Raw genomic sequence first — 16,375 nt, 5'->3', positions numbered from 1 at the left:
TGTGGCATGAAAAACATTTCTTTTTTTCATATAGTCCTAAGGTTATGCAAACTTTTGCATTCAACAATAACAAAAAAGATGTTTCTTTTTCCCCCAGTAAAAAAAACTAAACACAGCAGAATATCTGTCTGTTTTCATAACTGCCACTAGTGATGTTGTTATCTTTACAGCTGAAGAGTCCTAGTGCACCACACATAGTGCAGGCGCACACTGTAGAGCCCCCTCCTTTCACTTACACTTCTCTTTCTTCCTCTATTTCTTTTTGTCTCACATTTTTTCTCCATTGTTCTCTTTTTTCCTCTTTCTGCCTTTCACACGTGCTCATTCTCTTTTTTCTACTGTTTATTTATCCTTTGCTACACCTCTCTTTCTTTTCTTATGTCTCCTATTTCTCTTCCTTCCATTGCTTTCAGCTCTTTGTAAGCACTGTGGATTTGCATCAAGAAATACAAATCTAGCTGCTGTAACAAACAGCTGAAACAGGAATGCAAAATAAACTATAAATAAACAATGCTGAATATAAACTTAGATAGCAGATAATTAATTTCTCAATTCCTTGTTAAAGTTGATGTTATTCAACTAAAAGCACTTTTTACATACTGATGTGATGGTGAAGCATGAGACTCACCTGCACTATGTCTAACACCATGCCAGCTGACACGGTGCCAAAGCCGGCCAGCAGGAACGGCACCAGAATCTGCAGAGCCATGGCCAGCGGTGACTCCTTGGGCAGGTTTTGTGTGGCCGGTTTCTGGCCTTCTTCTTCGCTTTCCTCTTCCTCATCTACCTCCTCTCCTGAGAGCCTGCTCTCAGGTAGCATGGGCTCCGTCTCGCTGTATCGGCCATCTCCAGAACGCTCTGACAGGCGACGGCCTTCACGGTGAAAGCCGTTCTGCTGCGTCTCCGGCTTGGGTGAGTTCAATTCCACCATGGCCAGTCGCTCTTCTTGCAGCGCGGTGTAACCCGGCGGAACCATGGTGTGCAGCAGAGAAGACACAGGTTTCAGAGAGAGCAAGCCCCAGCGGCTTCCTCCGCCACCACCACTACCACCACTGCTGCTCACAAGCAGGTTAGGACGCAGGGAGGTGAACAAAGCACCCCCTACGGTGCGGAGGCTCATACTGCAGCCAGGGGCTGGGCTGGCTCATGGCCCTATGGATTGGAATGGAGGAAACGGTGGGATCAGGAACACTGCTGCATGATGCCCATAGTCTTCACATGAACACTGAATCTGACCTGGAACAAGAGAAAGAAAACCTCGCAGCATAAATCTGACACAATATATACAGAGAGTATAATAATAATGTGGAAGGACACAAACCCAGTTATTGAGCAAGACTATACATCACATGGATGAGGGATGACTGCTAGAGACCAGTAGCACAGATAAACACTAATCAAAGTACCTGCCACTTAGTCCTGCGTCTATCCAGCAGATTTAGGATTGCTTTTACTATTCCCTATTCTGAAAAACAGAAATGTTCAAAATTCTAATAAAAGAAACAAAGAAGATTTGCACCTTAATCTGTATTCTCATACCTAAACAAATTATGCTATCTTTCACCTATACATATTTGATATGTTAGCAAAGTTTGTATCAAATTCTTTGGAAAAAAGTTCTCATGCTTTTTCTCAGTTATGAAAACACTCTGGGAAGAGCGCTCGCTCTTTTGTATCATCTCCTGACCAACCCCAAGCAGAAAGTACTGGTGGAGTTCAAAAACCAAACAATAATAATACAGGGGATTTTTTTAAAGGAGCTTGTCACAGGACCAATGCCTCTGATTGCTTTAAGGAAGTTATTGTGTCATAGCATAGATACTCATTACCACCCTATGACAAGAAAACAATAAAGTTGTTTGGTGTTATTGTAATGTGTTCCATCTGGTCTGAGAATCATTTTCAGTAACTTCAGCACCAAGCACACATACACTATAGGGCCAAAGGTTTGTGGAGACCTGACCATCACACCCATATGTGCTTTTTAAACATCCCTTTATAGATTTATTCCCCCTTTGCTGTTATAATAACCTCCACTCTTCTGGGAAGGCTTTCCACTAGATTTTAGAGAGTGGTTGAAATGATTTGTCCATTCAGCCACAAGAGCATTAGTGAGGTCGGGCACTGATGTCACGTGAGGAGGCCTGGGGTTCAGTCAGCATTCTGGTTCATCTCATAGGGGTTCAGTTCTTTCACTCCAGTCTTGGCAAACCACGTCTTCATGGAGCTTGCTTTGTACACAGTGGCACTGTCATGCTGGAACAGGTTTCAGCTAGTCCCCTTAGTCCCAGTGAAGGGAAACTGTAATGCTATAGCACACAGTGACATTCTATATAGTTGTGTGCTTTGTGGAAGAACCACAAATGGGTGTGATGGTCAGGCATCCAACATACTTTTGAACATACAGTGTACATTAGAGACTAGAGACTATTTAGATTCACTAATACACTTACTGGTATGTTAGGAGGTTGGAGGAAGCCAGAGATCCCAGAGGAAAGCATGCGAACAAACAGTAATCCAAGCTCAGGATCAAACCTGGGACGCTAAACCACGGCACTAACTTTAATCCTACACTAAAAGACACTCTGATATGCAATTACAGATTAGTGTAAAAAAAAAAACAAGGGATAAACCAAGAGTGCAATAATTCTGGTCCCTCTGACAAGTTAATGCACTCAGACCTGGTCCAAATCTGGACAATTCTCATTCCTGATAGTCCCTTTGTGCTCCTTTGGGACTCCTGGTCTATTCAGGGCCCCTGAACTTACCTTCAGTTCAAAGATATTTATCCCAAACAAGCGAGGAAACCTGGCGAAGAAGCTACATCCTAAACCACATACTACAGATCTATATAGTGCGCTAATATAAGGCGTCAGTACGGCACTTTTCTGCACTATTTAGTGCTCTAGTTTGCTGATTGGGACGTCGAACCTGCTGAACTGCACTAGTGAGATGCTGGAGATGCCATGTGAAGGCGACGATGCTGTATTTGCGCTTGACAAGACAACCACACACACACACACACACACACACACACACACACACAGCAAACCGGAAGTGTTTATCTTTAGCTGTAAATCAGCAAAAATTTATTTTTAACCGTCAAATTCCGACGTGAGACGAAACTAAAAAGTAAACATTGTCAGTCAGTTAAGCTAGCATGCAGGCTAGCCAAAAATAAAGCAGTAAATAAACACCTCAGCTCGCTTTTATTCACCTTTAGCACCCGATATGACAGGTTAAACTGGCCATAAATAAATAAATAATAATATATAAAAGGTTCATTATGATTACAAACCTGTGTAAGATGAAATATTCCTCGGTGAAGATGAAGCTTTTCTGATGTTGGACTTTCCTGTGCTGGCTGTGATGTGGCGTCATCGCAGCGGGGAGGCGAGAAATGCCATACTCAAATAAAATATAATAAAAGTCAGTCGAGGTTATTAAAAAAGAAAAAAAAATCTTTTTTTAATATTAATGAGATTTTGAAATGGTACAAAACATGGTGGTTACTTTGATACTGTGCTCAGTTTTTCTAATATTGCAGTGTTGTCGTACTCATACTAAGAGTCATCCAGTGTTATTTCCACTGGAAATAAAGCTTTTTTAAATTCTTTTTTTTTTTAATAAACAGAAGTGGATTTCACACGATATCATGTTTTGTATATTAATAATCGAGTCTCAAATCAACAGTTTTTTAAAATGTATTTTCTTATTTTTTTAACAATAGGCAAAAGACCATTTCTGTATTTCTGCTGTCTGAGAAATCAGCAGCAAATCCAAATTTAAAATAAAACTCTTGCTCTCTTCTTAATTTCTGATCATCTAAAATTATATCAGCCAATATAAATTTTTAGTTACCTAAAATCTGTGTTAGTGCTAGAATCTTCCTATGAGTCTGGCCCTAGTTTTAGTTTTAGCAAGATGGCAAAGACTCCTTAATCAACATCAGGTGTGATGTGATCTGACACAAAGCAGAGTTACTCTTACCATCCCAAAGTTGATTATTTTCCAATAACCGCAAATTCTTTAGTGTTTTATTCCTCTTATACCACAGCAATTTGTTAAATTAAACAAGAACACATTGTATTTAATAATTTGTAATTACATTTAATGTTGTGGAACATTCAGGAAATAAGTTAGTTCCTGTTATTGCTCATGTTATAGCAGCAGTTCTCTCACCTGCCTCTCCTTTTTTCTCTTTCTTGGATTAGACAAAAAAATAAATTCAACTTGTCAAGTTATAGAGAAGCCGGGAAGAGTAAACTCCTCTGTCCTGAATACTTTCCTGTGGTGAAAAACCTAAAGTTACAGCTTTACCTCTCACTTTTACAAAGTGCTGACACTGGAGACTCCTTCCAAAATATTAAATAAATATTTCCTTATAGAAAACTTCACCATACCACAGATTAAAATTCTTTCCTAAAGAACAAAATTTTAAGATTAGATAATGTGGAGAGTATTAGAACAAGTGCATTAAATAAACCTGTGATTTGAATTATAGACAGCACTACTGTCAGAACTGCTATTATAGAAAACTAATCAACACCTTCTGATCAGTCAGAATTGAGAATTCAACAGCATTGTGTTATATTTCCTTTTAAGACATTTTTATTTCTTTTAACCACTTTAATTCCTTGAATACAAATTCAAATACAGTTCAAGACTCCAATATGTAACATCATATTATAAATGCCTACTATGTTTTAAATAAGGGCCAATGCACCAAAAACCTCTGAAAGTGAGTGCATATGAAAAAGGATCTTAACAGCACAAATGTAGGTGACCTGGTTTACTTATTAAGTTACCAGATTTACTGGAATTTTGGGACACAGAACATTTCTGGAAAACTTCTACTACTGACAAACAAACCTCTGGCTTGACATCAATAACATGGCAGTAAGCCAGGTGTTATCTGACCGGTCACCTGCACAGATGTTATTACATGAATGGAAAAAGATATTGCATACACAGGTGCTGAGAATTTTAAATCCGATGGCAGGTTAATGTTCTGGACCCCACAGAAATCATTTGGGTCACTGTTTACTCAGAGCTCTTGGAATTATCACCATCTTTTACTGCTCCCCTGACAAAATGTACCCAGGTTCACTTAATCTAACATATTAAGTTATAAGCATAGTACTGTGTAAAGTCTTAGGCACCTTAATTTATTTATTCTATTCAAATTATGAGCATCATTGAGGCTGTCTGGTTTTATCTTCAGAAAATTTCATACAGCTCACTGCTAGAGAGCACACAATGTAACTGTGCTTTTTTGTTGTTGTTGTAACTTTTCACCCAGAAGTCCTCAAATTAACACATCTCACGTGTTGCAAACAAGGACAGTAACTGGAAAAGACTGATCAAAGAAGGATGAGACCTGATACAATTTTAAAGACAAAAGATGATGAAATGTTCTGTACCAAATAATATTCTATAATATTATAATACACTGCTCAAAAAATTAAACACTTTTTAATCAGAGTATAGCATCAAGTCAATTAAACTCCTGGGATATTGATCTGGTCAGTTAAGTAGCAGAGGGGGTTGTTAATCAGTTTCAGCTGCTTTGGTGTTAATGAAATTAACAACAGGTGCACTAGATGGGCAACAATGAGACGACCCCCAAAACAGGAATGGTTTTACAGGTGGAGGCCACTGACATTTTTTCCTTACTCATCTTTTCTGACTGTTTTTCACTAGTTTTGCATTTGGCTAGGGTCAGTGTCACTACTGGTAGCATGAGGCGATACCTGGACCCTACAGAGGTTGCACAGGCAGTCCAACTCCTCCATGATGGCACATCAATATGTGCCATTGCCAGAAGGTTTGCTGTGTCTCCCACCACAGTCTCAAGAGCATGGAGGAGATTCACAGGCCCTGTGCTCACTGCCCGGCACCGTGGAGCTCGATTGGCATTTACCAATGAACACCAGAATTGGCAGGTCCGCTACTGGCGCCCTCTGCTTTTCACAGATGAGAGCAGGTTCACCCTGAGCTCATGTGACAGACGTGAAAGGGTCTGGAGTAGCCGTGGAGAACGTTATGCTGCCTGTAACATCGTTCAGCATGACCGGTTTGGTGGTGGGTCAGTGATGGTCTGGGGAGGCATATCCATGGAGGGACGCACAGACCTCTACAGGCTAGACAATGGCACCCTGACTGCCATTAGGTATCGGGATGAAATCCTTGGACCCATTGTTAGACCCTACGCTGGTGCAGTGGGTCCTGGGTTCCTCCTGGTGCACGACAATGCCCGGCCTCATGTGGCGAGAGTATACAGGCAGTTCCTGGAGGATGAAGGAATTGATACCATTCAATGGCCCCCACGCTCGCCTGACCTAAATCCAATAGAACACCTCTGGGACATTATGTTTCGGTCCATCTGACGCCGCCAGGTTGCACCTCAGACAGTCCAGGAGCTCACTGATGCCTGGGTCCAGATCTGGGAGGAAATACCCCAGGACACCATCCGTCGTCTCATTAGGAGCATGCCCCGACGTTGTCAGGCATGCATACAAGCATGTGGGGGCCATACAAACTACTGAGTACCATTTTGAGTTGCTGCAATGAAATTTCAGCAAAATGGACTAGCCTGCTGCATCATTTTTTTACTTTGATTTTCGGGGTGTCTTTGAATTCAGCCCTCTGTAGGTTGATAATTTTCATTTCCATCAAATGATGTGGCATTCTTTCCTTCCTAATACATTACCCAGTCCATATCAGTATAGATATCCAGCATGATATTTTTCCCCATTGAGATCTGATGTGTTTTCAAAGTGTTCCTTTAAATTTTTTGAGCAGTGTATAATAAAATAATATCATACTATATTATGCTATATTATTCATTCATTCATCTTCAGTAACTGCTTTAACCTGAGCAGGGTTGATGTGGATCTGGAGCCTTTCCCTGCAACACTAGAACCACACCCTGGATGGGGCCCCAGTCCATTGCAGAACACCACACACACCATTTCAATCTCTAGCGTAGTTAGTATAGAAGAAACCTGCAAACCCGAAGGAAACCTATGAGAAAACAAGGAGAACATGAGAAACACTGCAAAAACAGAAAAATGAGCTGAGAATCAAACCCAGGACACTGCAGCTGTGAGGCGGCAACACTATCTACTGTGACATCCTTATAATATAATATAATATAATATATAATATAATATAATATAATATAATATAATATAATATATTATAATGCTGTCATTTATATGCTGAAACAATTCATTCTTTATTTTTCAATTTATTAATGCATTTAACCGCTAGAGGGCGCACGATGTTATTCATACAGCTCACCGCTAGAGGACGCATAGTGTTATTCATACAGTTCACCGCTAGAGGGCGCACGATGTTATTCATACAGCTCACCGCTAGAGGACGCATAGTGTTATTCATACAGTTCACCGCTAGAGGGCGCACGATGTTATTCATACAGTTCACCGCTAGAGGGCGCATAGTGTTATTCATACAGCTCACCGCTAGAGGGCGCACAGTGTTAGTCATACAGCTCACCGCTAGAGGGCGCACAGTGTTAGTCATACAGCTCACCGCTAGAGGGCGCACAGTGTTATTCATACAGCTCACCGCTAGAGGGCGCACAGTGTTAGTCATACAGCTCACCGCTAGAGGGCGCACAGTGTTATTCATACAGCTCACCGCTAGAAGACGCACAGTGTTATTCATACAGCTCACCGCTAGAGGGCGCATAGTGTTAGTCATACAGCTCACCGCTAGAGGGCGCACAGTGTTATTCATACAGCTCACCGCTAGAGGGCGCACAGTGTTAGTCATACAGCTCACCGCTAGAGGGCGCACAGTGTTATTCATACAGCTCACCGCTAGAAGACGCACAGTGTTATTCATACAGCTCACCGCTAGAGGGCGCACACTGTTATTCATACAGCTCACCGCTAGAAGACGCACAGTGTTATTCATACAGCTCACCGCTAGAGGGCGCATAGTGTTAGTCATACAGCTCACCGCTAGAGGGCGCACAGTGTTATTCATACAGCTCACCGCTAGAGGGCGCACACTGTTATTCATACAGCTCACCGCTAGAAGACGCACAGTGTTATTCATACAGCTCACCGCTAGAGGGCGCATAGTGTTAGTCATACAGCTCACCGCTAGAGGGCGCATAGTGTTATTCATACAGCTCACCGCTAGCGGTGTTATTCGTGTCTTTCGGCGTTCGTTTTTTTTTTTAAACCTTTCAACCGGAAGTCGTTCTAGTAAAAACATCGCACATGTTGCTAACAAGAACTGCAAGTGGAAAAGATGGATCAGAAGAAAAGTAACAGTCCCAAAAATACTTCTCGGGATTTGCTGGTCTGCGGGAACGGACAAGGTAGCAATTTATTCACAAAACAGAGAGAATTGTGAATCTTTTGGCTTAAAGGTGCATGTTTTCCATCGTGTAACATTAGCGGCTGGTGTGAAAACTAAAGCAGAAATCATTTATTAAAGAAAAACCTTCACTAAAATAAGATCGCAGAAGAAATCTAAAAACAAATCTCACTCAGGCAGAATATATATAGAGAGAGATTTAAAAAAAAAAAAATAATATATATATATATATATATATTTTTTTTTTTTTTTTTAAGGAAGACTTATGTTAGGAGAAGTGAGACAGAAAATCGGGGCCAGGGTTTGGTTTAAATCATCCAGCTAATTTAGAAATACCTCTGATAGTGGAAATACACTCTGTGGACACATCATAAGCTACAGCTTCAATGTATTTACATTCATAGTCCATGTTTGGAAGGTAAACCTACTACACAGATCACTGTGTTGGTCTCTAATCACTGACTATAGCCCCTTTACTTACTCCATCAGTGAGTAAAGTGCTTGCATGCAACAGAATGTATAAAAAAAACACAGAACACAAAAAAAGCTTAAACAAATGCTCACCGCATGATCACTGTAGCCTCAGATTCCTGTTCTTTGGCTGTCAGGAGTGAAAGCTGATGTGGTCTGCTGCTGCTGTTTTTGCCCATCCACCTGAAGGTTCTGTGTGTTGTGTTCTGAGATGCTTCTCTGCTCAGCTTGGTTGTAAAGAGTGGCTATTTGTCTTCCTGAACCAGTCTCAGCATTCTCCTCTGACCTCTCTCATCAACAACTTGTTTCTGCTCACAGAACTGCCACTCACTATTCTGTGTCAACCATGCTACAGTTCCTACTGAGATCACATTTTTCTCCTCATTCTGATGTTTGACATGCACATTATCTAAAGCTCTTGAGCTGTAGCTGCATGATTTAATGCACTACACCTTGCTGCCTGATTGGTTGATTGGATAATTGCATGAATATGCAGGGGTACAGGTGTTCCTAATAAAGTGGCCAGTGAGTGTATATTGAAGATTTACAGGTTTGCAGACAAAATAGCACAGGCACAGCGTGCTACAGTAACAGTACAGCCATTTAAGAAAGATGCTTTTGGAGTTATTATTTCACTTTTTTTTTTTATTCATTTACAAATTAAATATAGTATCAAGGTAAAAATGATGTAGTGGACAGTTGGCTGTTTGTAACTATGAAAAATATGACAGCATGCTGTGTTTAGTTGTTGTTACCTGATCTTATATTTCATTTTTTTATTTAATATGCAGTCAAATACAATTATAGAGCTGAAATGATTACAGAGCTGAAATGGCTGACTTTATAAAACTAAAAACACAGGCTTGGATTAATCTTCTCTTTCCCTAACAAGGGTCTACAGAACCACCCTTATAAACCTCCATGTTTTATTTACTTGCAGGAATTCATGATAAGCTGTTACTGAAATCCAAGCGCGCATCGTCACTGCACACGGAAAAGGTCCCGAGAAGCAGTGGTGAGGACGTTTACACTTTCTGCAGTCTAAGACTGAATTATTCTACATCTCTGTCCCAGCCTGATTTCCTAATAACAGCACATCCTGAAGTGCTTTATATCAATGATGACACATTTTTCTTTGTTTAATAATAATGTTTTTTAATTCGTTGTATGTGTGTGTGTTAGTTCTAGACAGGCTCCAGTGTTTCCTGCCTCAGATGGCCCTGGCTAATGAGACATTAAGGCAGCAGATGGAGAACCTTCCTGCAGGTCACTTTGACATTGAGAGTGTTGAGGAAGCAGAGAAAGTCATTGAGATGGTAAGACCTGGTCACATGGTTTCTGGAGTGAAACCTTTCTCCTGATCTAGTTTCTCTTCATCATCACAGACGTAGGCATGTGCCAGAATTCTTTTTTCATAATAATTGTGTTGACAGTGGTGGTTAAGGCTCTGTGCTAACGAATCATAAATGTTTCCTGGAAATTTCCCAAAAATAACATAAAAAAGAAAACAACTTCTGATGTTCTACTACTAAAAAATATGAGGCACCTGCTGCCTGAGAGGAGTAGTCCATGATAAGTGTGTGTGTGTGTGTGTGTTGCGTATCATGATCATATAAATGATTTTGGTAATGTCTAGTCAGGCTGCTTTTACACTAGGCTTTTTTTCTACAGAAAAAGTGCTGGCTGAAGCACAGATAAGGAAAAAAAAATCTGTAATTGTACCATCAAAGCTACCATCAAGTCCTAGCTACAGGCTAATGAGCTAGTTTTAATATTTGTGAAGAATAATAAAGTTTAGATTTGCTTTTTAACATTTAGTCTGAGATTGTGAGACAGAAAATGAAAAGGAGTGCTTGTGAAACTTGACAGCATTTAGACCACTGTAGGCCATGCAGCTGTTAAAATGAGACCTGCTTGTGACATCAGACATCAATAAATGTCCAAAAAAAAAAAAAGGGTGTGTCTAAGCCAGTGCAACCTTAAAATATTGATATTGCGATATCCTTTATTGAACATATTGTTAAACTTCTTATATTCATTCACAACACAAACTGTTTGTTTTTCTTGCTTGCTCCACAGGCTGTGGTCTGATTGGCCGGGACTGCTTAAGGTCGCGCTGAGCTTTTCAAAAAAGAAAAAATAAGTTAATTTTTGTAAGCAAAAAAAAAACAAAACATGTTGGGACCAAAAAAAGAAAACTGTAGCAGTTTTCTTCAAAAATCCCATACGCTGGCAGTAACATGCGTTTTTGTGCATGTAGCTGTATTATGACTATATCAGTGTTTGCTCATAGTAAGGATTTTCTTTTTTTTCTTCAGTTTGCACAGCAGTGATAATGTCGTGACATTTCTGTCTTTAAAATGCGTTGCTTTTATAAGACATACAACTGATTTGTGTTTTCCAGAGGTAGCCCTGTACATATCCTGGTAACCATGCTCTTTCTTTGTGTGTGTGTGTGTGTGTGTGTGTCCTAAATAGGATGTTGCTCTGGTGGAGCTGGAGGGCTCAGACAGCAGCGAGGAAGAGGAGTCCCCCGAGGAGGAGAGCTCAGATGAAGAGACTGTCAGTGCAGAAACGCTTAAACTACCTGGCAACCGGAAGAGAAAAACCAACATTGAAGTGCTAGAAAAAGAAGGAGAATGAAAGGACATGTCACCTGATGGCAAAGGCAGCACCACTTTACGTTACCCCTCACACACACACAGAGGGTCTGGGAATTATCTCTCTGCTAAGCAGAGGACTCTTGAGCTACGGTAATATGGACCTGAAACAGAAGAGCATAATTCTCAGTTTATACGTTGAGTGACGGACATGTTTGATGAGGTTGAAGTGCTGAGGATTTTCACTGAGCATGGACAGTACAGCCTTTGTTCTATTTGCATGAATATATTTGGATGTCTGTATGAGAGAAAGACCAGATCTCAGGTTACCTAGACAAAAGGTGACAAGGATTAAAGCAACAAGGTTTAATTAGAGCTAATCAGGGATTTGTTTGCTGATCAAGTTTTGCATTCTAAACATAGCAAATCACTGATTAAAACCTTAACCTCTGATTAAAACCTTCATCTGCGATTCTTTTTCCATCCTGCTAAATTTATCAATCTAAAAAAGTCTGGTACTCTTGTGATTTTTGATTTAGCCACAAATAAACACTTTTCCATAGTGTTCAGTGATGCCCTTTTGGAAATGAATTGACCTGATTTAAAGTACTGGAACAACAGGATTGATGTTGTTGCAATCTTACATTAATGTCTTAAATTATGTGTCAAATGCAGGATAGTATACTAAATACAGTCAATGTACATTTAACCCTTTCTTGCAGTACACTGGCGTTCCATTCAACCGGGGGAATGGAAATCGACTTATCGGACATTTTCAGTACAAACAGATATATGAATTACTTATCACCACAAGTCTGTTGTAAGATTAGTCAGGACACTGTTGGGTTTCTATGTGTAGAGTATCACGACTCTGTGTTTAGCTGCTGGTGAGCAGGGTGATGGGAAAGGGGCGGGGTGTGATTCCCCTGTTGGGCGAACAGTTTACACCTCTCCAAAATAACACTGGTACAGAGATAAAACGAACAGCACAACTAAAAATTTTTTGATAGTAAAACACTATATACAAATGCCACAATAAAGTTATAACATTTAAACCTAGTAGCCTATGTAAAAAAAAAAAAATACTTATGAAAAATTCTTATAATTCTTAAAATTCTTATAATTCCTATAATTCTTATAGCCCTGAGTGACTACTTTCATATAAGCCTTTAACCACTACTACAGTGTGTGACATTACAAATAAAGTCAATGCTGAACATGGGCATCTCCAGAACAGGCTCAACTTCCATTCTGTGGCGTTTGCTGAAAAGAGTTACATTCAGATGTGTTTGGAATGGATGCCACACATCAGTAGGACGCTGATAAAGAAAGACAAATACGTTATTTATTTATTTGGTGAACGATCTATTGTTAACCAATCTTGCCGTATTAATAACACTGCCATAAAATACCTTTATGACAGTTCAACTGAAAATAAATAAAACATGTTAGTAATAGGAGATAATGATGTCTCATGTTATAAAACCAGATCTACAATTCCTTTTTACCCTCCGGCATAAACCTAATAGATCTCTATGCTCAGATTATAGCTAGCTGGCTAGCAGCTGTCACTCAGAACTCTGAAAAATGCAAAATTGTGGTTAATTCTGTCTCTCATCAGCAGCAATATGCTGAAACCAACTAAAGGGATGTGTTCATTTGAGGTTTGGTCAGTAACGTGTAGTTGCTGTGTAAAATGATGTTATATGCTGAATAGTTCAACAGTCTCGGTTAACCCTTTTTCCTATAAACGTCTTATTCTACTTTCAGAGCCTAGGTTATAGCCTTTCAAGGGCTCATAAAAATGCTCATGTGGCCCAGGCAAAATTTTTGAGTTTGACACTGGTGTTTTAAATGGTGTTTATTTTTTATTAAGTAATTAAAAAACTGGGGTGACGCAGTGGGTATTTTTTGACACCTCACAGCTCCAGGGAGGTTAAAGCCTAAATTTTGCTGATGCAGCCATGTTTTAGGTTTTTATACAATTTGTTGCATAAGTATTCACCCCCTGAAGTTTTCCATATTTTGCAGCGTTACATCGTGGGAGTGAAATTGAGTTAATTGGGATCTGTGAATCTACACAAAATAGCCCATAATGTCTATGCAAAGAAATAAGGTAAAATATGTAATAAAAGTTTAAAAGTATGAATGCAAAAGTATTTACTCCTGTTGGTATGAAATTCTTAAATGCATTCAGGTATAACCAGTTACCATCAGAAATCCCATAATTAGTTGAATGCAGTTTACCTGGGTACAGTTAAAGGGTCACATGACCTTAATATAATTTGTTAGAGAACGTACCTAATCAAGCGGCGTTGTGAAGACAAAAGAGCTTTGGAAACAAGTTCTGGAAAATGATCACAAACTTTGAACATCACACATTATTAAAAATGGAAAGGACACACAATTGTGTCCAGAGAAGCAACCAAAAAGCCAACAGTCAAATTTAGCCATTGTGTTCAGAAAGTTTGTTTATAACTACATAATTTCATTACCATGACACATCTGTGGGCCTCACTTCATCCTAAAATTTATTTATTTTTTATTCTAATATTATTAAACAGTGGGAAAATGGAAATTTAGAGACCAAGAATCAGACCTGTTGCATTTAACTAACCAGCCAATGCTACATGATTATTACTAAGACAGTGTTCCGTTTTTGTATAAATGTCATGATACATCATCATATGTCTGGAGACCACTGATGGGATTGGCTTACTACTTTTTTGATTATAATTTTCTTAAGTGTTGTATTTGTTCAATACTAGCCCACATTACTGTTATACAAATGCTATATATTTTCAGTATCTTTACACAGAGATCTTTGATGATCTCTGTAGCCTTTGTCAACTGTCCATGTCTAACATTAGCTTAATGTTGACGAGTATTGTCTATTAAACACAATACAGTTTTAATTCTATTATATATGACCAGTTATGCTGTCCAGTTTGTTACTCAATGGATCTCAAAGTTCCAACGAATCATTAAATTCAATCGTGCTGTGTTGTCATCCCTGACCACACCTCTGAGGCGTTAAAACAAGCCTGACAGGTAAACTGGAATCAAGATATACCTGTGTACACCTTTGTGTTTTACTTCTGCATTACATGTCTTCTGAGGAGAATAAAAAATTATTAGTTTTTATAATTATTTAAATATTATTATAATTATTTCATCAGTTCTTTTATCTGATGGTTTGTAGACCTTTTTTTCGTCTAACAGGACATCTAGATATCACTATGGCAATGGATTATTTGTTTAAAAACACGGACAAAGAGAAGATCAACTCCGATTCATTCCAGGAACAACTCTACAAGGTTCAAATAAGGAATTCAAGGTAAAGTGATGAGTTTGATCAGACATTATTTGAAAAATACCCCTGTATATATCCAATCATCACATTTTTAGTGTTAGTCACAACCTTGGGCAACTTTATTTGGGCATTATTATTGTTGATTATTTGGGGAACTTTAAGATGTTTTTGATGTTTATAACTGTAGTCAAAATGATGAGGTGCCTATCAACTAAACTTCTTTAAGTCATCCATATTTAGTTTATTACACGTTTCTAGTGAAAAATACGAGAATCGGTCATATGAATGTACGATATCTTGGTGCATCATGTGCGTCTTTCAGTGTCGTCATACTGGCACCGCCAGCTCAGACTTCAGTAAGTAACGCATTTCCCGTGCTGTAACTGTAGAGCATTTCCAAGGGAAAATTAGAGTTTGACAAAACTACGATATGGTATGTATATTTATACAAAACTCGTTTATGTAAATTATATTAAATTCTTGTGCTTTTTGAGTTCTGGGTAATAGATTTAACTTGAAATCAAAAAGAGTAATATATACAGTACATAAATATATATTTTTAGCTTAGCATCTAAGCCCATGTGCTAGTTCGGTTAGTATTCTATATACAGTATAAATGATAAATAGTTGGATTGAGAATATTTACAGTCTATATTTCAGTTATTATTTTTCTATATTTGATTAAAACTTTGCTTAAAGGCCATATTATTTTATGCGTGTAAAGAGACAACTTTTAATATTTGCTTGAATATTTCCCAGGCCCAAGACGTAAAAAACAATGTGAGTCATCGAGAATCTGGGAGTGTGAGTGACAGGATCTCTACCGGGAATTCTAGAGTATGTTGCTAACTGATTTTAATTCAGCGTAGTTATAAACTGAAAATGAGATTTTGAGAATTCTCTGAGGCTGGCAGGAAAATAGAAATGTCTTGACCATGAACTGTTGTCACTGTAAGCAAGTAGTGAGGCCGCCATGTAGATTGAGAAGATCTTTAGGTGATAGTACTGCCATCTAATGTTTCAACTTGGAAATGAATACGAAGAATATATTTTAACTTTAAAGCATTTAATGGGAAAGTTATCATTTAATGTGAATGTTAAATTGTAAGGTTGTTTAAAAGGAATATAAATTTATTTTGGTTTATAATTTTTTCCCCCACATTTTATCATGCCCTAAAACTGCAGCCATTCTACATTCACCCTACAGCCAAACTCCTCCAGTTGACTAGAGCATCTTTACTTATTGCCCTATTCCTGTCTTTATGACACAATATTGCAAAAGGTTGTCTCCAAATCTAGGACTAGAATCTTCTCTGCATATTTACAGTACAATAAATACAGTATCTTCTGTCATTGTAAGTGTGTTTATTGGAGTGTATTTGTGATACTGGTCTGACTGAACACTTATGAATCCAGATTTTTTAAAAATGTTTATTTCAGGCTCCTGTTCAGTGTGTGGAAAATCCAGAGGGCCAAAATGGACGTGTCATATTTGAGAACAGATCATACAGGCTACCTCTGTTGGATGCCTATGTCGAGGACCATGGCAATCAAAACTCAGCGCATCATGAAATACTGAGAGTAACGCAGGAAAGCATCTTTAAGATAAACTTAGCATTTAAGGTGAAAGTTAAAT

At 38.8% G+C, this 16,375-nt stretch overlaps 2 protein-coding genes across 7 annotated transcripts in view; one reads left to right on the top strand and one right to left on the bottom strand.

Moving 5' to 3' along the window:
* Positions 1-3,947, bottom strand: part of slc41a2b (solute carrier family 41 member 2b) — a 65,241-nt gene extending 61,294 nt beyond the window's left edge. The window contains exons 1-3 of one of the 6 annotated variants that reach the window (XM_053241916.1): positions 3,862-3,947; positions 3,299-3,408; positions 629-1,236 (exon numbers count right to left, since the gene is read on the bottom strand). In XM_053241916.1, the coding sequence (XP_053097891.1) occupies positions 629-1,120 (492 nt within the window). In that variant the 5' untranslated portion in view covers positions 1,121-1,236; positions 3,299-3,408; positions 3,862-3,947. Of the gene's footprint in view, positions 1-628; positions 1,237-2,453; positions 2,701-2,768; positions 2,991-3,298; positions 3,426-3,861 lie in introns of those variants that run through there. The other 5 variants (XM_053241917.1, XM_026923449.3, XM_053241914.1 and 2 more) reach the window with 5 other exon arrangements.
* A 4,253-nt stretch (positions 3,948-8,200) lies between these two features.
* nopchap1 (NOP protein chaperone 1) lies at positions 8,201-11,999 on the top strand. Its single transcript, XM_026923322.3, has 4 exons — positions 8,201-8,356; positions 9,767-9,841; positions 10,009-10,142; positions 11,305-11,999. Exons 1-4 carry the CDS (start codon positions 8,287-8,289, stop codon positions 11,467-11,469), a joined length of 444 nt encoding a protein of 147 aa, XP_026779123.3. The 5' UTR covers positions 8,201-8,286; the 3' UTR covers positions 11,470-11,999.
* Positions 12,000-16,375: the final 4,376 nt, after the last annotated feature.

The sequence above is a fragment of the Pangasianodon hypophthalmus genome, chromosome 18, assembly GCF_027358585.1.
Source record: "Pangasianodon hypophthalmus isolate fPanHyp1 chromosome 18, fPanHyp1.pri, whole genome shotgun sequence".
In the NCBI taxonomy this organism is placed as follows: Eukaryota; Metazoa; Chordata; class Actinopteri; order Siluriformes; family Pangasiidae; genus Pangasianodon; species Pangasianodon hypophthalmus.
Note: the sequence above shows the minus strand (reverse complement) of the source record. Positions and strands in the feature narration are given on the sequence as shown.